The sequence below is a fragment of the Muntiacus reevesi genome, chromosome 10 (assembly GCF_963930625.1).
Source record: "Muntiacus reevesi chromosome 10, mMunRee1.1, whole genome shotgun sequence".
NCBI lineage: Eukaryota > Metazoa > Chordata > Mammalia > Artiodactyla > Cervidae > Muntiacus > Muntiacus reevesi.
In genome coordinates, this window is record NC_089258.1 from 48,563,181 (window position 1) to 48,590,032 (window position 26,852).

General features: G+C 47.9%; 1 protein-coding gene across 3 annotated transcripts in view; it reads left to right on the forward strand.

Annotated features, from left to right (window-relative positions):
• Positions 1 to 26,852, forward strand: part of MCPH1 (microcephalin 1) — a 219,970-nt gene that overhangs the window by 15,403 nt on the left and 177,715 nt on the right. For 2 of the 3 annotated variants that reach the window (XM_065901537.1, XM_065901536.1), the window contains exons 4-9: positions 5,895 to 5,982; positions 8,859 to 8,973; positions 9,931 to 10,074; positions 13,153 to 13,242; positions 15,145 to 16,308; positions 25,772 to 25,881. In XM_065901537.1, coding sequence (XP_065757609.1) covers positions 5,895 to 5,982; positions 8,859 to 8,973; positions 9,931 to 10,074; positions 13,153 to 13,242; positions 15,145 to 16,308; positions 25,772 to 25,881 — 1,711 coding nt within the window. Of the gene's footprint in view, positions 1 to 3,348; positions 3,404 to 5,894; positions 5,983 to 8,858; positions 8,974 to 9,930; positions 10,075 to 13,152; positions 13,243 to 15,144; positions 16,309 to 25,771; positions 25,882 to 26,852 lie in introns of all 3 variants that reach the window. The other variant, XM_065901538.1, reaches the window with a different exon arrangement.

A 26,852-nucleotide genomic window follows, 5' to 3' on the forward strand; every position in this document is an offset into this window, starting at 1 on the left:
AATCTTTTCATCGTCTCCACTGTATAATCATGATGAATTTGACTTAGGTCATACGTGAGTGACAAAGCGTTGGACACAACTTGGCAACTAACACAGTACCTGAGTGGTCTGGTGGTTTTCCCTACTTTCTTCAACTTAAGCCTGAATTTTGCAATAAGGAACTCATGATCTGAGCCACAGTCAGCTCCACGTCTTGTTTTTGCTGACTGTATAGAGCTTCTCCATCTTCAACTGCAAAGAATATAATCAATCAGATTTTGGTATTGACCTTCTGGTGATGACCATGTGTAGAATTGTCTCTTGTGTTGTTGGAATTCCCATAGGTTTAAATTCTTAAAATGGACTTTTGGGTTTAGAGGGCTTTTTACATATTTAAACTTTCGATAGATGCTCTCAAGTTGTATTCCCTGAAATCTTTCCAACTTTGTAGGTGAAATAATACAGTTGATTTCATTTGCATTTCCTTGATTTTTAGTGAGGCTGAATTTCTTCTACAAAACTTGGAGGTAACAGCCAAACTTACCTTCAGTTTATGTGTCATGTGTTCATTGTTTCATTAACTACCTCTCCAGGCCACTGCTCGTGTTTTCCACTGAGAATGTGATCTTTCATGAAATATATAAGGTCACTAGATGTCACTAGAACCCCGTTTTCTTGGGTTGCTTTGGGTGTGTTCTTTTTAAGAGCAGACAGCGGTGTAACTGCAGTTGATAGAATTCTGACATTTCCTTTGGACACAAACATTTCCGTGTTTAAGGAAGAAGAAATAAAGAAGAAAGAAGGGAGGTCGGCTTGACGGTCACCTCGGTTCAGTTGCAGGTTGACTCCCAGGTGGTATGGTGGTAAAGGGCCCGCCTGGCAGTGCAGGAGAGGGGGAGGCAGAGGGGGAGTTCCACCCGGGTCAGAAAGACCCCCTGGAGAAGGGGATGGCCGCCCACTCCAGTGTTCTTGCCTGGAGAATCCCGTGGGCAGAGGAGCCTGGTGGGCTACAGTCCGTAGTGTCGCAGAGAGTAGGACAGAAGTGAAGTGACTTAACTTGCACACAAGCATGATCAGAAAGTTAGGTTTTTTTAGCAGTCACAAACAGTCAAATAGCTGGGGGCCCAGTTCCCAGGCAGTGCCGTTGTGCGTCTGAGAGCCGGCCCCCCGCCTCTGCGTCTGTTTCCTACGCACGGGCACGTGTCCTTGCAGAGCCACACCGTGGCCGTCCACGCTGATCTCACCAGCCGCACACCTGCCAGCCATCGGCTTCACCCCGGAAGCCCCCATAGTATCTGGAAGGGCTCCAAGGGGAGAAAGCCGAGGAGACGCAACCAGCAGCCTTCTGGGGCTGAGTCAGGGTGCTCTGGGGTCTGTGTCGTGGAGGGTCAGCTTGGGAGTGGTCACCGTCCCCTGTGGTGGCGGTGCCTCCCAGCCTGCTCCCCTGGGGCGAATTCACCCACTCGGCTTTTGAGGGAGGTACTTTCCAACAGTGCAGATAACTGTCCCTCCTCACACTGTGTGTGTGTGTGTGTGTACTATATCCAGAGGATCATTTCTCATTCCTTTCAATGTTCCTTTTAAGATTTGAATTGTCCCCCAATGGCCAGTGGTAGCCCGTTCATGGTGACTTGTCTTAGCTTATCATTTCTCTATCATTCTCTGGACACTTCTGTTTTCTTCTGGCACAGTTTAGTTCAAACTCAGTTTGTACTTTCTCTTTCCCAGCCCTGGATTCAGCCTTTTCTCCAAGGAGCCCTGGTTCCTTTTAGTGGAAAAAAAGTATTTGGACCTAAAATCTGAGGGGAGTTGGGCATGCTCTTCGCCATGGGCTGCTGCTCCTGCACCTTCTCGGGGCAGAGTTAGTGATACGGATGTGTATCTGTGCCATGCGTTTTTTTCCTTAGCATCCATGTATAGTCCGTCAGTGAGTTCCTGTGGGGACCTGCCGTTCCAGCCCAAAGATGCCTTTCCTGTGAACTCATGGCACCTCCTGCGCGGACATCGAGATTGCTCAGCAGTTTTGTCATTTCACGTGTTGGGGGCAAGGCCACTCCATCATCAGACACTTGCTTTGCTGTCCTGGGTCCCCCTCAGTCTTCGCTGCTGCGTTTGGGGGACAGAAAAGGCAGGGTGGCCCCCCTCCCCTCTCTGCAGTGTGTCTCAGCTTCGGTCCTGGGCAGAGCACTTCGTTTAAAGATTCACTCTTGACAGAAATGCGTGTGATAGGCCCAGGCAGGTGTCCTAGGATTCGCTAAATGAAGGAAGAGAGTCATCAGACTTGTGGGGTCCATTGTCCCTCCTTTCGTTGTGCCAGAAGCTTTTATTCCCCAGCATATGCCCTGACTCAGTTAGGAGGGAGTTTGTCAGCCTTTTAAGGGCAATTCCAAAGGCCCTGGGGTGAGAGGGGTGGGATGTGGGGGCTTCTGGTGGGGAATCCAGGGGGTCAGCATGGCCTGGCAGTGTGAGAGGGCACGGCAGAGAGAGACAAAGCTTCTGGGGTTCTTGGCCTGAGCTCAGGCTGCAGCAGGAGCTGATGGAAGGCAGGGATTGCAGTTTACTGCCTCAAACTCTCCCTGTCTGCTTACTGTTTAAAAAGTTTTCCTGTCTCCCAGGCGCACACATCCTCTAATTTGAAGATCAGTGAGCAGGAGTGAGCATAATAAAGTGCTGCCTCCCGGGAGAAGGCCAGGGCTGGCCCGCGGGCTGGCCTGGGTGCATCTGCAGTGTAGGGCTCATGGGAGAGGGCTTTTGCTGCTGGGTGCGCACTGCGCAGGCGCAGCGTGGGATGCCGGGCCACCAAGCCGGCCTGCGGATGCTGTTCTGTCACTGGTGGTGTTTCCCTCGAGTACCCCTCCCTCAGACACGGTTAGGAAACTTCTCTTTCTTTTCGGCCATGTTCAAACCCTGGCTCTCTGATCACTCCCGGAAGGTCACCTGGAGCGCAGACCCCAGCCGCGAGCAGGGCGCTGCCCCAGAGGGCTGCAGCCCCACTGAGGCTGCTGGTCGAGGCTCACTCCTCGTACTGCCCCGCGCCCCTCCCTGAGGCGCTGGTGGGGGCAGGAGCCGAGCCCCCCTGGCAGGACTGCGCTTGCAGTCCAGAGCCACTCCGCGCTGTCCTTGCCTTAGAACCTGCTCGTTGCCCCCCTTCAGTGCCCAGCCCTTCTGTGCGGGGATTCAGGCCCTTGTGCAGAGTGACTTGCCCACTGGTTGTGAGGGTGCGGGGTGTGGGGGTCCCCAGCAGCCGTGGGGGCTGCGCTGCGGTCTGGCTCGCCTCGCTGGGTCCAGAGCAGGACCTGTTGGGGGATCTGGGCCGATCCCCGGGCTCCGAGGGCGGCAGCAGCCAACATTTCTCTTCTAAACCACTAGGTGGGGAGTTGGTGTCATTGTTGTCCTTTGCTGAAGACAAGCAGAAACCCAGCTGGTGAGTGTTTTCTGTTTTCGCTGTAGACTGTGATTGAGCGCCTGATGAGCGTGGTTTTGATGTAGAGGCACCAGTATTTTCCGCAGCATGTGCACGCATGGGGTGCTTGCGTCGCTGACGGATCCAGGGTCACCCCCAGCGCTTTCAGGGAGTGTGTCCACGACGGGCTCCATCCTGCCTCATGGTGGTGCGTCTGGGGTCAGGGGTGCCTCTGCCCGCTGGGGCACACCTCCCGGGCTGCTGACAGCGGAGGAGGCTTCTGGTTTTGTGAACTCTGTCGATGGTTTCCTGTGAGCCTCAGTTTCCTCGGCTGTTGGGTAGGAGGAAAGGCGCTGCTCCCCACTGGCTGGAGGAAGCTCTCAGGGCCTGGCTGAGTCACACGGCGCTGCTGGTCGCGACCTTACCGCCGTGTCCATGTCGATAGGATGATCCCAGGTCTCATCACGTCTTCTCTTCGGGTGTTTCCCCGCCACCTGTTTTTGTCTGTTGTGTTGCCTGTAACAGTGGGAAGTGGGTGACATTCCTCCTGAGCAGGCGGAGCTGGTAAACTGTGCTGGAGGTAAAATTGGTAGCTTCCTAGGCCCTTTGCATGTCTGTGTCTGCACCTGACATGTGGGGAGGAGGTAGTTGGTGAGCTTTATGTGTTGTGTGCTTGTGAGGTGAGGATGAGGAGTGGGAACAGCAAGGCAGAAGGTGTTCTTATGAAAACAGTTCTGCCCTCAAGTCACACGTCGAGATTTGTAACTGGCGAGGGCTGTCCCTTGTTCAGTGGTGAAGAATCTGCCTGCCAGTGCGGCAGATGCAGGTTTGATCTCTGAGTTGGGAAGATCCCCTAGAGGAGGGAATGGCCCCCCACTCCAGTGTTCTTGCCTGGAGGACCCCATGGACAGAGGAGCCTGGGCGGGGGGGGGGTGCGGGCTGCATTCCATGGGGTCACAGAAGAGTCAGACATAGTGTAGTGACTAAACAATAACAAATTGTCAGTTTGGTGTGTCACCTACCAAAATTTTTTCAAGTGCGAAATGCTTAACTGTATAATACCATACACAAACACACGCTCTTAAAATTGCCTTTTCATCCTTATTTTAGAGACCTTTCTATATCACCATGGATACATTTGCCTCATTGTTTTTTTTTATTCCATTGTATTCTATTATATTTTCAGCTTTTATTTGCATATTAATGTCGAACAGAGTAATAGTCTTATGAAATACAGTCAGAGATATGATTGGGGCCTTATTTTAGAAAGCCTTAGCAGATTGGTGACATAATTATGTAAACACAAGAGTGATAGAAGGTGTTTGATCTGAGATAAGGAAAGATGAATACAATGTTTTAAGATTAAAATTTCAGTCTTATATGAAACCAGGAGAGGAGAAACCATAGGGAACAGAATTGTTTGGAAAATCGTTGTAGTTGTTTAGATTTGAGCAGGTGAGTGCTCAGAAGTAGGTAGTGGGGGGGTCAGCGGTGACGCAGGAGGGGCAGCAGATGGGATGCTGGAGGAGCTGCGGAGGCAGGCCGCCTGGCCCGGGGGGTGGCCGCGAGCGTGGTGGCCGCCTGGCCCGGGGTGCCGCTCGGCCTGGGGGTGCCGCCCGGCCCGGGGTGCCGCCCGGCCCGGGGGTGGCCGCTCTGCCCGGGGGTGCCGCTCGGCCTGGGGGTGGCTGCGACCGTGGTGGCTGCTTGGCCCGGGGTGGCCGGGACCGGGGTAGGCGCTTGGCCCAGGGGTGCCGCTCGGCCCGGGGGTGGCTGCAAGCGTGGTGGCCACTTGGCCCGCGGTGGCCGGCACTGGGATAGGCGCTTGGCCCGGGGGTGCCGCTTGGCCCGGGGGTGGCTGCGACCGTGGTGGCCGCTTGGCCCGGGGTGGCCGGGCCCCAGACGTGGGGCACCAGGTAGCAGCGATGCCTTGACAGACGTACAGGAGGGGGACGCAGTTTTGGAGGAAAGGCAAGCTTTCTGGCCTGTTTCTGTAGGACCTTCTAGCTCTAGGTTATTCGTTTTATTGCCTGTCTACTCTTAAATTATGCGTTTAATGGCATGTGCTTCTGCCTTTATGAGTGCCACACACTGATCTTTTTGAAGTGTTGTTGCAAGTCTAAACTTATTACTTAAAAATTGCACTTCCCTTAGCTGCCTTCTCTGGAGAAGGAAATGGCAGCCCACTCCAGTATTCTTGCCTGGAGAATCCCAGGGACAGCGGAGCCTGGTGGGCTGCCGTCTCTATGGGGTCGCACAGAGTCGGACACGACTGAAGTGACTTAGCAACAGTAGCAGTAGCTGCCTTCTCACTTCTTTTCTTAAACACCATGTTAAAGAAGGTTTTGGCAAGTTGAATTTGTATTGCCTTTTGTGTTCGATAATAAATGCACTTATTATAAAGAACTCTGTCAGAGTGGCCCATGCAGGGGTTCTGCTGACTGACACGTGTGCAGATTGAACGCCGTGTGGCTCTCATGGGAACATGCTCTTTACCCCTATCTTGGTTCCGCAGATGCAGGGTAGCTGGAGCGCACATTGATGAGTCGCTGTTCCCTGCAGCCAACACTAACCAACACCTACCAAGCCTGCTTAAAAAAAAGGTAAGTAACGCGGCTTTAGTGTGGACCATGGCAGTTACAGGTTTATTCATTTTTATTTCATTTTCATAAAAACTTTCTGGAATATATTCGCATTGTTTTTAAGAATTGCTGTTGGTGGTAATGTTCTTCTCACACAGCATTGTTTAATGGTTATAGATTATTCTATTGCAGGAGTGCTTTGATGGAGTTGGTAAGAAATGGAAGAGACTGTTTGGCCATAGGAGAACTGACAGTAGCCCAGAGACCAGCACCCACAGGTGCTCTGGTAATGACTTCAGGATTTGGTTGTGTCTGTAGTGAAATGCACTTGATCTGTTTCACTTTATTATTTCAAAGATTTAATTGATTTCTGCATCTGAGGGTGAACTGTTGACTGTGAAATGGCAGTTTGTTATCACGTGAGAATCCCTGTTGGAGAGATTTGCAGACTCCAAACTGAGTCAGGCAGAGGGGAACTATACATTTCCTGTAGACTAGGGGAGACATTCCCGTGGATGTCCCCATGGTTTCCGAAAATGGTAAATCCTCTATCTCCTTCACTTTTCTTCTCAGACAACCTGGAACACGCTCATGCAGGGCTGAAAACTTCAGTGTCTGTCCAGATCGTGTCGGACGGTAGTGACTCTATTATAGACCTGCAGTAGCTGTGTCTACTGCTTTAAAGACAAGTGTTTAATATAAACATTGCCAATAAAAGCACATTTTCATTACATGCACTGAGTAAACTCAGATCAGGCAGATTTCTCCTAATTTCCCTTTCCTTAAAAAACCGTTTTCAGTTTGATTTGGGTTCTTGCAGTTGGATTATCTTTGGTACACGTGTGTGCGCGCATGGGTTTTATGTGAGCCGGGTTCTACTGCATTGCATGTACCCTTGGTGGGTTACTTTTTCTTCCTCGCTTAGACCGTGTTCTCGTGTCAGTGTGTGTCTGGCTCCACTGACTTCTGCTTTGTGTTAAATGGCACGAACATCTCTTGGGTTCAGGCACCCTGAGATCATTGATGATTTTTACTAACTACATGGTTCATGTAACCTGTTTGAGTTTATTTCTCCAAGTGGAATATCTAGAAGTGGACTTACACAGTTCTGCCAATAGTGTACAAGGGTGACACTGACCTATGCTGAATATTACTCATCTGTTAAATTTTTGCTAATCTGAAGCATTAATATTGTCTGCTCACACCCTTCACCACTTAAGGATTTATTCGTCCCTAAAGGCATTCCCCTTGCTTCCCCTGTCCAAGTGCAGTTGCAGATTTAACCTGACTCCAAGCCTTGTTATTCTGGCCTCTGAGGAGGCTCTCTGCTTTGCTCCCTCACTGCTGCTGGCCTGACCCTCTTGCTTGCTGTTCTTCAGACTCACCGGATGCACTTGTGTTTTAGAGCCGTGGCACCGTCTGTTCCGCTGTCTGGACATGCTTCCCTCATCCGCCTGCAGGTGGCCCTCTGAGTCCCGCGGGAGCGCCTCAGGGAGCGGCCTATGGCTCCTGTTTATGGAGGCGGGTCCTTCCCACCGTCCGGCGTCCTGACCCTCCCCGCCTTTTTCTTTACGGCACTCAGGCCTTCTGCGCACTGTAAAACCAGGGGCAGCCAGTCTCTCAGGGGCATGGGGCCCCTCGTGGGTGACACTGCTTCCGGACCCGCAGGCCCCCGGGGTCTCGTATGTTCTGCTGGTCACCTGCCCACCTTTTTCGCTGCATCACCTCCCGAGCCTGGCCACTGGAAAGGGGCGATGCTGACCGTCTTCCAGGTGCACACGCCCCCTGCTGCTGCCGGGGACCCAGAGGCCCAAAGCTGCACTGCTGATCAGTACCTTGCATTCTATGCAGGTACTTGGCAAAGACAGCTCAGGCAAGCCTCAGGCCTGCTGGAATTAGTCTTTCTGACATGCATGCAACTTAATTTACTTGTGTATATTTTCTGTCATTCCTTCAGAGTATAAGCTCCTTGATGGCAAGAGTCTTTCTATGTTTTAAGACCAGTGTCTGACAGAGTAACGTTTTTGTTAAATGATGAATGAGTGAGTTATTGAGGAATTGAGCAGGGTGCCAGTCGAGAGCACGGTGTAGCCCCAGTCTTGAATGGCTAAGAAGTTCTTCATGTAGATTGGGACAAAAGAGATAGCCTGGGACCCACATGAGCACGTTGGGCTGGGAAGTGACTTCCTTGGATACCTGCCCCGGGCTTCCTCGTTGGTCGCACTTTGCGTACACAGTTACTGGCCGAGTGGAGTTACTGTGATTTGACGACAGTAAGGCAAGATTAAAGAATGGTTCTCTTCTTTGGTAGTTATAATTCCTTACCATGTCAGGATTTTTGGGGGACGGCAGGAGCACATAACAGAAGTAGCAAAAGTTAGGAAAAAGAGACTAATTTCAAGAATCCTCATGGAAACGATGCAAAGACCCTGAAAATGCCTCAGAAAACATAGCTAGTTAGCATATAGCTCTTTGCCTAGGTGCTCAGTTGCTCAGTCATGTCTGACTCTTTGCGACCCCAGGGACTGTAGCCAGTGATGCTCCTCTGTCCATGGAATTCTCCAGGCAGGAATACTGAAGTGGGTTGCTGTTTCCTCATCCACGGATCTTCCCAACCCAGGGATGGAACCCGAGTCTCCTGCTTTGACAGATGGACTCTGTACTACTGAGCCACCTGAAAAAGCCCATATAGCGCTTTATTCAGTCTTAAATTTTGTCTATGTTCTCACAGTTGTAGGAAGAATAAATACTACGAATTCACATATAGTGCAAGAAATACCGCTCTAAGAAGATTTTATTGGATTTTACAAAAAATATCAGCAGTATGTGTGAAAGGTTTCTTTTCCTGTCTTGCACAAATGCAGTAGGATATTAATTTTTATGTTCTTCTTGTGCAGCGCAAGTGTATGCAGCCCAAAGATTTTAGTCCCAAGACACCAGAAAATGATAAAAGACTGCAAAAGAAATTTGAGAAAATGGCTAAAGAGCTGCAGCAGCAGAAAACCACTCTGGGTAAGCCGAGAGACGCAGGGTGTCCTTGGTGCTCGTGTCTGTGCTTGTGGCCTCGTCTGCTGGCTGACTTCTGCATCCGGGGGCCGTGGCTGAGGGGCACAGTGTTAGCCTCACAGGTCACTGCAGGAATCTGACCACAGCCATCGTTGGGCCGCACTGTTGAGCTAATCTTTTCACCAGGTTAATGGAACTATTTTTTTTTCCCAGGGATGATTCTTAAAGATGTGATCTTTGATTAACCCTATTGGAATGAATCCATTTTTATTTCTTCTTTATATATATGTGTGTCTGTGTGTGTCTGTCTGTCTCTGTGTGTGTGTGTGTGTGTGTGTGTATTTTTACCCAGGACTTGGTGTTTTTATTTTGTTATCCAGAGTAGTCAGATGTTAGATGATACGTTCTTTTAATGATTTAGAAAAATGCTTTCAAAGATCATCAGACTTTGAAGTACTTCATGTGTTCTTAGTATTTCTCTTTTTTACCTTTTTCACTGGTCTCTCAGTTCATTATTTCAGACCAGTCTTGACACATCACTGATATAGATAAGCAGTTTTATTAAACGATAATGCTTAGCATAGAAGTGGAAAGCATCATTCCTCTAGGTGTTGAGCCTGCGCGTGATGCCCGATAACTTTCCAGACATCTGGCTGAATCCCTTGTCCTCAGCTCAGTCCTTCCTTTGCCCGACAAATCAAGCCTCTTTCCCCGGTGCCTGCAGCCGCCTCCTGTGCTCCAGGCCACCCCGCCTGGTGTCGCTCTCCTTGAGCCCGCCCCTGCAGGGCTCCGGGGGTACCTTGAGCTCCTTGCTTGCCGCCAAGGTCACCTGTGGGTCTCTGTGTGTCTGTCAACAGGGAGGGGAAACCTGCGGAAGGGGGACCAGGGTGTCCTTAAAGGAATAACGTTGTTGAAGAAGGAAGGCATTTTTTAGCTTAAATCTGGATATTTGTTTATTTTCAGGTACCAATGTTCCTGTCCTCTTATTTGAATCTAATGGCTCATTGGTGTACAGTCCGACAGGTAAAGTCAACAGGGGCCACCACAGTGCAATGAAGAAGAGGCTGCAGGAGATGAAGGAGAAACGGGAAAACCTTTCCCCCACCTGTAAGTGCTGGCAGTTGATACAGGGAGATTTGTGAACTAGGTGAATCAGTCGTGGAAAGGGCTTTTTCTTTTACATAATTATTTTAGCTGATGTTTCTTGATTCTAAGTGTTTCAGAGTAGACTTTGTTGATACTTTCTTCCAGAAAATCTTTCGTTTTATTCTGATTTTTTAAGAATATATTGGGTTTTTAGTATTCTCCAGGTTTAAAACCCTATTTGTTGTATACGTTTGGTATTTAATATATTTGGGATTTTTCTTTCTTAAAAAATTAATCATTCCCCTCTTCTGAAGTTTGCTTTAGATTAAGTGTCTTAATTATAGATTTAGTGTCTTAACTTTAGATTAAGTTTACCTTTTACTTTTATTTCTTTTATCTTAAATTTTTAAGTAATAAGCACATTTTCATAAAACGTTGACCAGTGTATTGTTTGTGATAAACATCCATCTTGATTCCCACCTAATTCTCCTCTGCCCCTGGGTAACCTGAGTTTTGTGTGATGTATTTCTCCAGGTCTTTGTCAGTGGGTCATCCATGTAGTCATGAAAAAGATTGGGCTTCTGTATCTTTCTTTGCAGTGATGTAATTTTTCTTTACCTAAATTAGATCATGGCATACCTCTTACTTTAAACCTTTTTTCATTTAGAAGTATCTTGGTGTAGAATATCTGTTTGTTTGTTTGTTTTTAAGATGTTGCATTGTCTATTTTTCTAGTTTTTTTATAGCGATAGTGCTGCAGTTTTTATTTTTTATTTTTTTTTAGCTGCATGGTATGTGGTCATCTTCCTTTTTGGCTATCCAGCTTGCTCCCTACCGTTTACTCTCATAACCCACATGCTAGTGGACATGCTTCTACATGAATGTGTTTCTCTGTATTTCATGTATTTGCAATAATATTAAGTCACAAAGGCAGACTTTAACGTTTTTGGTAGATATTGTCAGATTGCCCTTCAGAAGGTTTGTGCCATTTTCACCCTTTGCCAGTCGTTTATGAGAACTGCAGTGTCTCACCCTTGGGAAACTGGATGGCATTAGTCTTCACGTCTCTCTCAATCTGAGATGGAAACATTACAATTCTCTGTTTAATTCGCTTCTGGGGGCGCCAGTGAGTTTGCTCGTGAGGTTGGAAGTCTTCACATCACTGCATTTAAATGTTACGCTCTGTACATTATCCCTGAATCTTTGTACAACTACCTATTATGCATTATTTTCTTTCTGATTTGTAAGAGCTAATTGTGTGTTACAAGGATTCTCTCCCAGCTTCTTGTGTGAGCACTTGTACTTCTGTAGCAGGCACTCAGCAAATAGACTGTTGAATGACATGCACAGACTCTGCTGTTTATCATTTAACATACGGTGACTTGGTAAGAAACAGACATGGTATATTTAAGGTAGACAAACCTGTTTGTCTTTTCCTTCTGGCCTTCAGGATTCCTGTGATGTGTAGAACTTCTCCTGCACAAGGTTTTAAAGTTGTTGTAGCTGTTACATTTTCTTCTATTACTCTTACAGTTTAAGATTAGCTATTTCACATGTCCTGAGTTTATGTTTGTGTATCATATGCAGTGGGCAGTTAAGGTCATAAGGTTAGCTGTGGCCGCCAGTAACAGATAAACATGTTGCATTTCTTTGTCCAGACAGAGGCCGCGGCAGGCAGGGCTGAGGGTCTGTGTCGGTGGTGTCCTGAAGAGCCGGGGCCCCGTCTCGCAGGGCCAGCCCCTGTGAGCAGCCCCGCCAGCGCTTGCCCACCGCCACTGCCGGTTCCACAGGCCAGACCCAGTCCTGTGGCCATTCCTGCTTGCAGGTTAATGCAGCCATGTATGGCTCAAGAGCTGCAGAGGCAAAAGATAAGCAGGAAATATAATACAGTTCTGTGTGTGTGTTTTCATGCATCTAATTTAATCTTCCAGTTAAGTTTAGAATGGCCAGTGGTATTCAGAATGACACAGCTAAGGGAATGCAGTAGTTTTAGCCTAGGAAGTAGGAGACAAAACCAGTCGTCTGCAGGGCCCGGCAAGCAAGACTGACATATAGTCTTAACTGGGATGTGTATTCACACTAATTAAATTTGGTTCTGTTGTAAGAGGAAGGTGGGAATGGATGTTGAGGTAGGACACTAGCAGTGTCCCAGGGGAATATCCAAATTGGTTCACCAAATAATTGTATATTTGCCTTTATATGTATGTGGAGTAATTTGCCTTAAACTTTGGTCCATTACTTTGCAGTGTTAATTATGCTATATATAACTGCCTCCAGCACAGTTTAAAACAACTGAAAATTTTGTCTCTGTGCTTACCTTCCTTATCTTGGTCTATGCTTATTTTATAATTGTTTTCTCAGAAAAGTATCCTTTATAGTCTCCTCAAAAGAAGTCTTTGTCTGTGTGACCAAGGTATTGATTTTGTTTCTGATCTGCAGGGCCTTTGAAAATAACACCCATGGCCTTGCTTGTTAAATCACTGATCACCTGAAGGTTCCCTGTGAAACCTCCAGGGTTTGCCAGCCTCTGCACGCTGCACATTGGGGCTGGAGAGGCAGTCCTGTGCCTGACAGAAGGTTCAGCAGTGTCCTGGCTTCTGCCTGCTCGATGCCCGCAACACGCGCACAGTCCACCCACTCCACCCGTGACGCCCAGCGGTGTCTGCTGGGCACCCAGGCGATCCCTGGTGGAGAACCACTGCTTTGCTCAAAGAGGCAGCTGTCTGTGATTATTGTGAAAAAAGGCCTTGGCTGTGGAGCAGTGAGACTGACTAAAAGGTTCTGTTTGCCTCTGTTGAGCTTCTACTTAGGTTCAAGGTGACCGACTCCCCAGATCCCTTCCAAATTTTATTAACTTAGGAGTTTATGCCTTTTTTATGGAATGACTTATATAACTGTATTTGAATGACTCTTATCAGCAGTAGATTTGAGTAAGACTTAGTTTTTGTGCTTATTGTGTTGCTGAAGTCTAGAATAGGAAGTACAAGGAGTAAGTTGTGTGTGTGTCATACAAGAGCAGAAGCAGTGGGCCTGCTCTCGACCTCATCTGCTCCCAGAACTCAGAGCTGTGTTAATGAGGCGTTGTGATTGTGTTTTCAGCCTCCCAGATGATTGAACAGTCTGATGATAACACTGTGAACACTCTGCGTGAAGCATCTTTGAACCTTCCACATGATACTTTGTGTTCAGGTAAAATTATTTTCTTTTCTGTGATATATTTAATATTGATAATATGATTTTCCTGTTTGAAGTTTTTTCTAATGAGAAAAACAATTAAAAGCTAGAATTTGTGAATTTTACTCTGAAATTAGATGTCATAATTTACAAAAATAGATGCTTTACTAAAATTAAGGCATGAGAAATTATATGACTTAAGCACGTTTTTGGTTCCCCTGCTTTTTCTCCTAGATATTTGCTTTCTTGGCACAGAATCAATTGCTCATTTAAAAAAAAAAAAAAATTGTACATGAGCCAATCTGCATGCAATTTAAACTACAGTGAGTTTAAACTACTGTATTTAAACCATACAGTGATTTAAACTGTGCACTGAGCTTATGGTACCGAGAACCGATAGAGCAGGAGAGAGTTGGTTCACACAGCGTGTGATGAATGTATGAACAAGTCGGGAAGTAGGTATAGATCACAAAAACTACAGGAGATAAAAAACAAAGAGGATTTCTAATTAGAAGCAGTGTTGGAAAGAATTGGTAAAATTAGAGTTTCGTATTATGAATGTGGTTCTCTAAATGTGGAAGTCCTTATTTTACTCTAAATGATCACTTTTCCTGGGTGTTGTCTTTCTGGTCATATTCCATTTCTTAAAACTGTGTCTCCAACCCCCATTGTGAGTGAAGTCGCTCAGTCGTGTCTGACTCTTTGCGACCCCGCGGACTGTAGCCTACCAGGTTCCTCCATCCATGGGATTCTCCAGACAAAAATACTGGAGTGGGCTGCAATTTCCTTCTCCAGGGGATCTTCCCGACCCAGGGATTGAACCCAGGTCTCCCGAATTGGAGGCAGACACTTTAACCTCCAAGCCACCAGGGGCCATGTAAATAGCAGTGGTCTGTGGCAGGAATAGATTCAAAAGTTGTGAACTGTTACGGACTGTCTTCTGAAAGCCACCAGAACAAGAAAGGACAACCAAGATCCTGGGAGTTTAAACAGAGGCTTCGTTTTGTGTGTGGTTTAGTCTTTGATCTCTTTGTGTTGAAATTATTTGCCCACGTGTCTTGAATTATCTCTATCTTTTGTACTTCATGCCTGATGCGCGTTATTTCATTTAAGTTGGAAACGAGTGACAACTATAACGGGATTTCCTTGTTTCATCTCAGCCGGTTCTCCTGTTAGCCCTGTGGCGTGTACACTGCTGTCCCCATTCTGTGAGAGCACCAGGCCAGGGCAAAGGCAGACAGCTCGTACGAGGGCCTGCCGTTTGGCTGACCAGGCCAGGCTTTGACCAAGGCTGTCTGGCTTCAGCATCTGTACTCCTAGGCCATGTCATGCTGCTTGTCAGCCTTTTGAAAAGTGAGCTGAGCTTATTCAGCTGCTATTAATAGAATTAAATGTGTGCTGCACTTCCAGCTGTGGGCTTCGGGACACACGGCAACGTCCACCTGCTGGGATTCCCCCCGTTCCCTGGGGGCTACCTCCATTCTTCCCCTCTGAGTAGAGCGTTAATGCTGTGGGTGGGGTAAGACCCGCTGTCGCCTCAGGTGTGGAGTCCATAGCGCTGGAGCCTGGACGTGGCGGCCTTCCATCTAGAGTCCCAGCTTCCTTGAGGGTCCATGACTCTTCCTGGAGCCAGGCACCCAGCGGGTGGGCGTCCAGAGTGCGTTCCTGCCTCCCGATCCATCTTGTCTGAGGCGTGGGGACCCCGGCCTTCCCGCCTCTCGACCCCGTCCTGTCTGAGGCGCAGGGAGCCTGGGCTTCCTGCTTGGAAGTGCCAGCTGGAAGCCGTCCTGACAGGGCGGGAGGAGGATCCTTCTGCACCAGGAGCTGCGCTCAGGGAGCATCATTGTATTGTACTGACAAGTATTTCTATACTAATTTAAACCCTTAAAAAGTGAATTCGTCTTTCATGTGTTCCAGGCAACTCTTCTGCCGGTGATCTGCCCATGTCTGCTGACGATCCTTGTGGAGGCTCTGCAAGTGGGACCCAGGAGAGGAAATGGGGCGAGTTCATCACTGAGAGGGAAAGTGATCTGTGTGCTGCGTCGCCGGTGTTGCAGACAGGCCGTGGCGGCCCCTCAGCAGCTTCCCGTCCCCTGGGTCTCTGGACTCCTCCCAGATCCACCAGCAGTCCTCCCAAGGCAGAGACCCCCCAGCAGAGCAGGGCTACGGGCGGGGTTGTCACCCCTGTCTCAAAGCCATTGCAGCCGGCGGCCCAGGGGCTGTCTGGCGGGAAGAGGCGTTTGTCTCCTGTGTCCTCTGCTACAAAAGGCCGCCCCAAGGGCCATGCACAAGCCATGGACTCCTCTGTCAAGAGAAGGAAGACTCCGGAGAACTGGCCAGCCTCAGAGGAGGGGCGGAAGAGGAGGCGGTCCCTCAGGCAGCGCCCTGCAGCCTGCCTGCGGCTGTGGGAGGCGGAGAGCGGCTTGTGCTCTGTGCGGAGGCCCGCTGTCAAGAGTCTGGCCCTCGAGGGGTCCTCATACGATGATTACTTTTCTCCTGACAATCTCAAGGAGAGGGTCTCGGAGGGGCTTCTTGGGGAGCAGCTGCCCTCCAGCCCCCCTCCGCTCCGAGGCCAGAGAAGCCTTTCCAAGACCGAGAGGACCAGCCTCCTGGACAGGGCTGACCTCTCCCTCATCGGCAGAGGCCCCAGACCCGCCATTGGCACCTGCTCCACGGCGAAGCCTGGCCCCTGCCTGGAGAGGCCTGCGCTCTCCGGGGCAGACGCGGGGCTGGGCGGCGGGACCTCGGGGGGCATGCCTGCTGCTGACGGGACCCCCGGACTCTGTGCCCAGGCCGAGGCCCAGGGCGGGGGCGATGCCCGCCCCGCTGGGGGTGACGCTCTGCACGCCCCCAGTGGACTTGTGCCCTGGACGGGACCACAGGGAGACCCCAGCCCTCTGAAAGGAAGCAGGGAGGAGAGGAAAGAATGCACTGACACCCAGAGCATGCCGAAAGAAGGCCCTCCTCCCGAAACGATGGAGTCTGCTGAAGCGCACAGTGAGGGTGGACTGAACGCTGTAGGTGACTGTGCTGAGGAAGGATCCACGGAGAGGGAAGCGCCAGCCCAAGGGAGTAGAGAAAGTACGTGAGCCTCCTTTTACGGGTCTCTGCGCTCTGAGAATGTGCAACAGGGCGTCCGTCTGCCACACCTAACAGCTTTTTCATAAGCAAAATATTTCTTTTTTCCCTTTTTAAAAAAACTTTGAAGAATATATGTTTCATATTTACAATGGTAAATTCATTATTTCTGAGGAATAGACAGCTTACTGCCCTAAGGAGGTTCTAGGTTCCTTGCTTAAGCCTGTTGTTATGAATACATTTCTCTAAGTCCTATAGGTGCTGTCTTTTGTGAAGAATGACCTAGAGAGGGTGTTTGTCCTGGTTTCACTGTAGCCTCTCACTGCAGCATCACTGAGCAAAGAGGCACACTAGTGGAGAGCTTTTAAAATGATCTGTTTATAACAGGGAGGCTGTTTATTTTAGAAGGGAAATTATGGCAGTGTAAATCATGCCTTTTGTCAAGAAAAGACAAAAGCATAAATGTGAAAGTAAGTTATCAATATTTTGAAAAAACTATCTGGTGTTCTGAAGAAATAATTTTTTAAAAACACTTTAAGCAAGTAGTTCATTGTAATAGACCTTTTTAGACTTCTTTTTATTTGCTTTAAGTGTATAATTTAAATAGACTTATTCTTATCTAATTAAAACCATGGTAGCAGACTATGTCATTATAGCAAAAGTAACAACAATAGAAAACCTTTTTGACTTTCTGATTATATGCACAAATAGGTTTCAGCAGTCAAAAGTGAAAAATCATGAACTTAAATCATCTCCACCTAAAGATTGGGTTAAAATTTCAATGAGGCCAAGTTTATTCTTCATTATTTTGTTAAATCCTGAAATCATCTTAACCTTCATCTTTTTTTTTCGCCCGTCTTAACCTTTTTAAAATGGAGAAGTCATAGGGATTAAAATGGACATAGTTGTATTGCGAATTTTTCCCTTGGGGTTAGACTCCTCAGAATCATCTCAGAGAATTTAGTCTGTGTATTATTAACATGTTTATATCTGAGCTTTCTCATCTATATAAAACTTTATTAAATATTTATAAAATACATAAAATTTGACAACCTTTATTTTATGTTCCTTTATGGTTGGTATGTGCTTTCAAAATATTTCGTTTAAAATGATGTCAGATCTAAGTTAATAGAAAACAGTGGGTATACAAAGTTGTAGTAATTAAGAAGATTCTGATCTTGAACCTTACGTTCTCGTTCTCTGTTTTCATCACCGCTTTATAATATTTAATGATGTGCAAACGTAAGTCAAGTAAAAATAAAAATCTGCTCTCAGGTAGTGTGAAGCACCCTGCGGCCCAACACTGCGAGCAGTGATCGTCCTCCTCTGGGGCTCACCCCACGTCCAGGGTCTTGTGGGGTCTGGGGTCTTGGAGTGTGGGAAGGACCCCAGAATAACTCAGTCTGACTCAGAGATGGGGTCAGATATTCTCAGTGCACTAATGTCAGGACATCTAGATGCCCCTTGTTTTATGTCATTTCAGTAGACAGAAAACCACTGAATTTAGGGCAGGAAAAGACCTAACTATCTTGTAACCTAACCTTATCCGTTTGTTTTGTTATGTAAAATCAGGACCCACCGATGTTTTAGGAGGTCCATAGTCGGCCCGTCTGGAATTTCCCCTCTTTGGGAAGCCAGCACAGGTAAATGCACTTTGCCTGCAGCCGTCTTAGACGGTCAAGGTCGAGAGATGCTGAAACTGCGGAGCAGCAAAGCCCAGTCTGTATGTCAAGCTGTGCCTCTCCAAATCCTGATGTTGAAATAAAAGTCTTTTTTCAATTTCTGCTTTCTGTTTACTTTTACTCATTGCCCTTGGTAGTGTCTAAGATGTGCTGTAGAGCTTGTGAGGACAAGTTACTTAGAGACTCAAAAATAAATGTTAGTAGAAAAGTGCATGGAGGCAGAAACCTGATTTTTTAAAAAGTAACCATTGGAGTAATTGTTGTCATTCATTCAATCAATCCTGTCTGACTCTCTGTGACACCATGAACTGCAGCACACCAGGCTTCCCTGTCCTTCACTATTTCCCAGAGTTTGCTCAATCTTGGGTCCATCGAATCAGTGATGCCATCCAAACGTCTCATCCCCTGTTGCGCGTTCCTCTTGCTGTCAATCTTTTCCAGCATCAGGGTCTTTTCCAGTGAGTCGGCTCTTTGCATCAGGTGGCCAAAGTATTGGAGCTTCAGTGTCAGTCCTTCCAATGATTATTCAGGACTGATTTCCTTTAGGATGGACTGGTTTGATCTCCTTGCTGTCCAAGGGATTCTCGAGTTTTCTCTAGCAACACAATTTGAAAGCATCAATTCTTCAGCTCTCGGGCTTCTTGAGGGTCCAACTCTCACATCCCTACATGAGTACCGGAAAAACCATAGCTTTGACTAGATGGACTTTGGTCAACAAAGTGATGTCTCTGCTTTTTAATACACCATTTAGATTGGTCATAGCTTTTCTTCCGAGGAGCAAGAGTCTTTGACTGCACTTGCCATCTGCAGTGATTTTTGAGCCCAAGGAAATAAAGTCTTCCACTGTTTCCCTTGTTTCCCCATTTGTTTGTCATGAAGTGATGGGACCAGATGCCATGATCTTAGTTTTTTGAAGGTTGAGTTTTAAGCCAGCTTTTTCACTGTCCTCTTTCACCTTCATCAAGAGGCTCTTTAGTTCCTCTTCGCTTTCTGCTGTTAGGGTGGTGTAATCTGCATATCTGAGATTATTAATATTTCTCCCTGCAGTCCTGATCCAGCTTGTGCTTCTTCCAGCCCAGCGTTTCTCATGATGTACTCTGCATATAAGTTAAATAAGCAGGGTGACAATATTCTTTTCCTATTTGGAATCAGTCTGTCTTTCCGTGTCTGGTTCTAACTGTGGCTTCCTGACCTGAATATAGGTTTCTCAGAAGGCAGGTGAGGTAGTCTGATAGTCCCATCTCTCTAAGAAATTTCCACTTTGTTGTCTTTGTTGTCATCCACACAGTCAAGGGCTTTGGCGTAGTCAGTAAAGCAGAAGTAGATGTTTTTCTGGAGTTCTTTTTTTTTTTTTTTCTGTGATCCAACAGATGTTGGCAATTTGATCTTTGGTTCCTCTGCCTTCTCTAAATCCAGCTTGCACATCTGGAAGTTCTCAGTTCATGTACTGTTGAAGCCTAACTTGAAGGATTTTGAGCATTATCTTGCTAGCATGTGAGATGAGCACAATTGTGTGGTAGTTTGAACATTCTTTGGCATTGCCCTTTGGGATTAGAATGAAAACTGACCTTTTCCAGTCGTGTGGCCACTGCTGAGTTTTCCAAATTTGCTGGCATGTTGAGTGCAGCTCTCTAATAGCTTCATCTGTTAGGATTTGAAATAGCTCAGCCGGAATTCTATCACCTCCACTAGCTTGTTCATAGTGATGCTTCCTATGGCCCACTTGACTTCCACTCTGTGATGTCTGACTCTAGGTGAGTGATCACACCATCGTGGTTATCTGGGCCCATAAGACCTTTTTTGTGCAGTTCTTCTGTGTATTCTTGCCACTTCTTAATATCTTCTGCTTCTGTTAGGTCCATCCTGTTTCTGTCCATTGTTGTGCCCATCTTTGCATGAAACGTTCCCTATTAACCAGTAGTTTTTTCTTTCCAAACTTTGTTTTCTAGTTTCATAAACTAAACAAGCACATGCTCAGTGTAAGACAGATTGCTAAAAAGAGTAAAACTGTTCTGACCCCGCCTCCTTTTGCTGGTTCATTAGCAGCTATTTCCATGCAGCTGTTGTGTCCCATGGTCCCCTGATTACCAGGGAGATGGGAGAGAAGCGGGCAGTGGCCCCCTCTTCCCCCACCCCACACACGCAGAGGCCGTGTCCTAATGAGATGGATGGACAGCACAGGAACGTCAGCGTCACGTCAGGTAGCAGGAAGCATGAGCAGAAGTGTGCTGGTTAGGGAAGGCAGCCCAGGGGGGCTTCTCGGAGGTGGTGGCCTCGGCCCTCCTGGGCACAGGAGAAGAGGTACCTTGTGGCTGGGGGCCGTGTTTCAGCCTGTGGAAACGGCAAGTGCCAATGTCCTGAGTTAGAAAATGCTCGTAGGAGCTGCAGTGAGACCACTGCAGCAGCAGCTACTCCCTGGGCTGAGAGCGACTGGGAGGAAGTGCTGTCAGGCAGGGGCAAGCCTGGGGTGCTTTGCTTTTGTTTCCAGGTGTGATGAGAAGCCAGTTGTGATTGATGTTTTGGATGTAACCCTGGGTGCTTCGTGAACAGGCCGTGGTTGGTGTCTGCTAGAGACAGGCTGCCAGCAGTTGTGCATTTCTTTCCAGATGTTCGGGGGTGGGGGGGTTGTCCACAAGCGCCGTAAGTTCAAGACGTCCTAGGGAGGTTTTACTGCATAGGTAGGACTATGGTATCCTGTTGCCTTAATGTCGTCTTTTGTCTTTGAAATGTGTCAGGCATTTCCATATTGGTGTCAGTGGAGCAGCAGAACTGCCTCATCTTTAAATGTATTTCAGGAGTCAGTGAAGTTTTCCTGTAACAAGTCAAAATATTTTAAACTTTGTGGATCAGGCAAAATCAAGATATGTAGGTATAGTGAGAAAACCATTTTCACCAATTTTTTATTGATGAAACTCACAAGTTCAGTAATTTTTTTGTAACACAATTCTAATGAGGATAGAATTCTCCTTTGGGGGAGGGATAACTTAATAGGGGTTCAGATTAAGAGCTCTTGTCACCAAAATTGATGTTAATGTTTCCTAATGCTGCCACGTAGTATGATTTTAGGGATTTCACCTTTGGAAATGCTATTTCACATGGATGGGGACTGCCAGATCCTGCTCCCAGTCCCTGAGCAAATGTCTTCCTGGAGCTCATGCTTGTCTAGGAAAGGTCTGTGGGATTCCCCGAGAGTGTCCCCCACATGTTCTTTGTAGCGGGCTCTCCCGGTGCAGAAGAAGCATGTCAGTTATGCAGTCACCTCGGTTTTGAGTAAATGTGTGCTTTGCCCTTTCCTCAAGGTCTGTAAGTCATTGCTGGAACTGTAGCTAGCTTGTGGGAAATAGATCACGTCAAATTTTCAGGAGAATTGAGATCCCACGGTTTTAACTTCTGGCACCACAGGGCAGGAAGTGTATAATACTACTCGTTGTTATTTAACGTGTGGAAATGACTTTCGCTCCCCCTCCCCACTTGGGACGTCTGACCACAGCTTTTTAGGCAGCCACCTGGGTGGGTCCTCATGGTCAAGCTGATCAATCCAACTCCTCCTGAACTACTGCACAGCCGGGCCATTGATGCTTTTTCACTAACAAAGGTCGCTGAAGGACTTCCTTACACTGGTGCCACGTGACCGTGGGCAAGAGCAGAAGGAGATCCTTCCCAGGCCCCCACCCTCCCCCGGTCCCTTGGTCTGATTGAGGCTTGTCTGTGAATGATGGAGTTGTGTGTCAGCACAGAGACATACCTTATCTAAACTGTTCGGCCCTGTCCAGTTATTAGGTTCTTTTTCATAAATAATAGTCGCCGGTAGAGGCTGATGAAGGCTTCTTAACACATTTCTATAACTCGAACTCTGTCTACCAGCTCTTATGGAAGGCAAGTCAGTCTCCAGACACACAGGTATTTGTTAAACAGTTTGGCATGCTAATGGGGGACTGTCCACAGATCAGATCAGTGTGCTGGCGTCTCAGGTGTCGTCCTTTAGGTTAACTGTGGTGGTGGTGATGGTGGTTTAGCCGCTAAGTTGTGTCCGACTTGTGACCCCATGGACTGTAGCCCACCAGGCTCCTCTGTCTGCACCTGATCTGAAAGGTTCACAAGAGGCGGACAGGATTCTCAGGGCTCCTTTCTGGATACTGGGCAGCATCAGGCTGCTAGGAAGCCCTCAGCCCTATGGTTTCTCATGCAGCCATTTGGGATCAAGTCTTCAATATGACCCCCAGGTACCAGCTTTGGCACCTGCCCTGTTCATACAGGGGTAGGAGGGTCCTGTGATATTTTAGCCCGTCCCTGAGTTTAACTGAGAGACATTGCTGGCATCGTTTACTCTGACTGATAAGCTGGTGATATCCTTTCTTTAATCCATTTTGCCAGTTGCCAGAGCATCGAGTGTCTGGCGGGAGGTTTACAGGAGTTGCCTCTGAGGTATGTTTAACCTGAGTGCCTGCCCATATCCTCTCCTCTGGAACCTGCCAGTCCTCTCACCGGGTGAGCGGTCCTGGCAGCTCGATGTAGGTTACTCAGCCTTAGCAGGAAGGCTGACTACAAGGAAGGTGTTAGAACCTGTTGATTACTTGACTTCATTTGTTTCCTAATTAATCATATGTGTACTCTGCACCTGCTGTGTTCAACACGTGAGCACCAGCAGGGTAACAGTGAAAGATGGAGAGGTGACTCCTGATGGGAGGGGTTATATGGTATTAAAACTGGTCTGCGTGTTTAAAATCCATGTTTTAATTATCTGTACAATGATTATAAAGGAAATGATGCCACATCATCTTTTGAAGATTATGATTAAATTTTAGTTTGGCTTTTTTTTTTCCTTGACCTTTCAGTTTTTTTTCTAATATAAATTTATTTATTTTAATTGGAGGCTAATTACACTATTGTAGTGACTTTTGCCATACATTGACATGAATCAGCCATGGGTGCTCATGTGTCCCCATCCTGAACCCCCCTCCCACCTCCCTCCCCATCCCATCCCTCTGGGTCATCCTAGTGCACCAACCCAGAGCATCCTGTCTCATGCATCAAACCTGGACTGGCAATCCGTTTCACACTGGCTTCTTTGTTAACAAAATGAACTCGATGTTTTGGCATCTGTGTGTGTGTGTGTGTGCGCGAATCATCAGCTGTGTCTTGCTTGCATAGAACCTGTGAGCTTGCATGTATCCCAAATCCCAAAAGAATATGTAGAAAGGACTTTGTTCCCACAGTCTCAAAATTCTGCATTCTACATCGCTCTTAAGTAATTCCTTATTCAGATTTTAGGAGCTCAGAAGAAATTTCCCATTCAGGCAGTGTTAAAATGTCATAGTATATGCCTTTGTCATTGAAATTATAGATTCTTAGATCAGCCCTCTCAAACCTTTTTGGTCTTTGATCTTGCAGAGTGTCTTGTTCCGGTAAATAGTAATTGCTTAAATATGTTATTAGCAGTAGTGTTATTAGTCTTAATTCTGTGTCTTGGAAGTAGGAAGGTGGGGTGTGCAGGAGGATGGGTGTTGAGAGTAAGAGTTGGTTTTGTGTTGCTCTGCCCTGGGCAGGACCTTGCCATGGGCCACGTAGCTTTTAAGAAATTGAATGTTTTTTCTCAACCGTGTGTTCTCATGCTGCCTCCCCAGGGTTCTGCCCCAGAGAGATTGGCCCTCAGTATTGAAATAGTTCTTAATCCTGCTTATCTCCGCTAGGTGAGGGGAGGTAGTGATTTAACTGATGGCCTCTGAGAGTCAGCTGGGGTCACTTTCTCACCTTGATGTATCGGTACTTGAACCCAGACAGATTTTTAATTGGCCAAAGTTCAGGCAGCATAACTTAATGATAAACATTCTGGCGCTGTGAATTTTTTCCCTTTGTATTTGGCCTTTTTTCCCTTTGAAATGAAGGCAGTGAATCACTTGTGTAATGAAGAGTGAGCGTGAGGAGAGAAGAGAGTCTGGGATTTATGACTTTCGTCCTGGATGGTTGATAACACTCACCATACTGGGGCATGCTGGAGGAAGAACAGATACAGGGTGTATGTAGCACGCCAGCTGAAGGGTCTCGGAGGCATTCACGGTAGACGTCCGCTAGGTGCTGGGTTTATCAAGCCTCATCTCAGCTGGGAGGTCTTCGTAAGAGGCATAAAATGAGGAACTTCAGTGATGGATGACTTGCTGAGCTGGGGTGAGATCACCTTGGAGGTGATGACAGCCCACTCGAGGAGCAGACAGCAAGGGTCTCCAGGAGGTGGGGGAGCCAGGACGCTGGGGGTCGGCGTCTGCTCACCGAACTGCGGCAAGGAAATGGGATCGACCTGCTCTCTCCTTTCTGGGCCCTTTCAGCTACTTGCAGTTTACTGATGACATCCTTAAAGAAAGCATTAGTCAACGACTGAAGCTCTCTGTGAACTGGTATTTTAACGTAACCACAGATATCATTTGCTGATACCAGTCTGTGACTGACTGACTGCATGATTGTGAAAACATGTCATTAGCAATGTTTGTCTTAGGTGTTAAGCGGCAATAATGTGTATTCTGGATCTTTGTCTACAAAACACTTTGTTGTTGTTATTTAGTCACTAAGTCACATCTGACTCTGTGACCCCAGGGACTGTAGCCTGCCAGGCTCATCCGTCCACCGGATTTTCCAGGCAAGAATACTGCAGTGGGTTGCCATTTCCTTCTAAGGATGGGGCAGTATCTGTGTGTCTAAACATCTTTGGTGGGCAGCTCCTGCGTGTAGATACCTTGTTGACAAGTGCATCGGCGTCCAAGGGCGATGGCGTTGTAGGCAGGCGGTGACTGGGCCCCGAGTGTCGCCCGAGGCTGCCGTGTGCCCTTCATGTCGAGAGTACCCTTCACTACACTACTGAAGGCGTGTACGTGGTGGCTGGTCCGCTGAGTGCTTCAGAGTGTAAAGTCACACAGCAGGCAGGCTCTTTGGGGCAGAGAGAATGAGATCAAGGAGCAGGATACGATGCTGCAGCTGTCGTTGAAGCATCTCAGTTAAATAACTCACACTCCACTGTTGGCTGCTTAGGGTTTCTACACCATTTAGCATCTGATGAAGCCTCATTTGACGTGACGAATATGTTCCTTTTGGCTTATGTGTTTTCAGGACACGAGTTTGGTCTGAGGTGGAAGTTTGTGGGGCATAAAATCACCATCTCTCGTTTATATAGATTGTAACCTGAAACTTCGTACCAAAGGCTGTTTTCTAGAGTAACTCAGACTTGCTCCAGAGCTAATATTTATTTCCTCTAATACAGAACTGCCTTCTCTGAGAATCTGGTTTCTGATGATTAGATCAAAACTTAAGAATCGGAGTTTGAATAATACATAAAGTTTAGGCATCTTCAAAAAAAAAAATTATTTGACTGTGCGGGGTCTCAGTTGTGGCATGAGAACGCTTAGTTGTAGCACCTGGGATACACGGGCCCCCACACTGGGAGCCGGGCGTCTTAGCCCCCGGACCAGCAGGGGAGCCCCTGGGGGCGTCCCGGTGCGTCATCAGGCCACCAGCTGGACAAACGGGGTTCTGTGGGACCAGTGCTTTGTCACATGACAGGCACGGTGGTTTCTGACCCTTGAGTTATGAATTCCTTGAGATATTGGAACATAATCAACGGAATGTTATAACTAGATCTCAAAGAGCAAGCAGTACGCAATGTTTATTGTCAAAAACTATAGTTTCCTGTTGCCAGAATAAGAGAATTAATTTTAAAAAGTTTATTCGGCCTAAGTTGCATTAGTATCTCAGGCCACGGAAACTTGTAACTAATCTTCAGTCCGCTTGGGTTTTAGGTGTGAAAAGCGGAGCAACAGGACACAGTGTTGTGGCCGGCTCACAGAAAGGCTGCCAGGACCTCTGCAGACCGCGGGAGGAGTCCAGGAAGAGGGGGAGAGGCCAGAAGGTCAGTGTGTGCAAACGTCGTTTCAGGCTTGCCGCTGCTGCCCATGCCGTGCTGTTCTGCCCTGGGTTAATGCCACACAAACTGCTCCGTCCAGCTTGCGTTTGATTTTTAAAAAATTAATTATGGGTGGATGTTGGGAAACTCTGACAATAAAACCAAGAGCACTGCTTACATTCAGGACAGAGTTACTACTGGTGGAGCCAACCTCCTTGCGCACCTTTGCCAGGGCATTTCTCGCTTGTAAAAACGCCACCAGCTTCCCTCGAGCAGAGAGCATTGGCTGAGCCAGCAATTGTTGTTCTGTAATCCGAGTAAACAGCCACTAGGTAGGAGGTGAAGAACCCGGCCATCTGGGATTTGTGAGGTGGTCACAGCCTGACCCAAAGCCCTCGGGGGGAAGGCTTTGCTGCTGCGACTGGGCGTGCAGCCTGCTCTCTCTCTCTGTCTCCCGGCTCGTCTCTCTCTCCCTCTCTCTGTCCGCACTCCTCTCTCTCTCTCCGCACTCCTCTCTCTCTCTCCCCCCTCCTCTCTCTCTCTCCCTCTCTCTGACCCCACTCCTCTGTCTCTCTGCCCCCTCCTCTTTCTCCCCCCTCCCCTCTCTACCCCCCTCTCCCCTCCCCTCTCTCCCCCCCTCTCCCCTCATCTCTCTCTCTCCCCCTTCGTCTCTCTCTCCCCTCTCCCCTCCCCACTGTCGCAGGGTGGCTCTGAGGCTCACACGGGCCCCACTCCTCTCTCTCCCCTCTCCCCCTCCCCACTGTCTCAGGGTGGCTCTGAGGCTCACGCGGGTCCCACTCCTCTCTCTCCCCTCTCCCTTCCCCACTGTCTCAGGGCGGCTCTGAGGCTCACGCGGGCCCCACTCCTCTCTCTCCCCTCTCCCCTCCCCACTGTCTCAGGCAGGCTCTGAGGCTCCCGCGGGCCCCGCTCCGGGAGGACCTTACACTTGTTGCTTCTTCACCATGCGCTCTCACAGC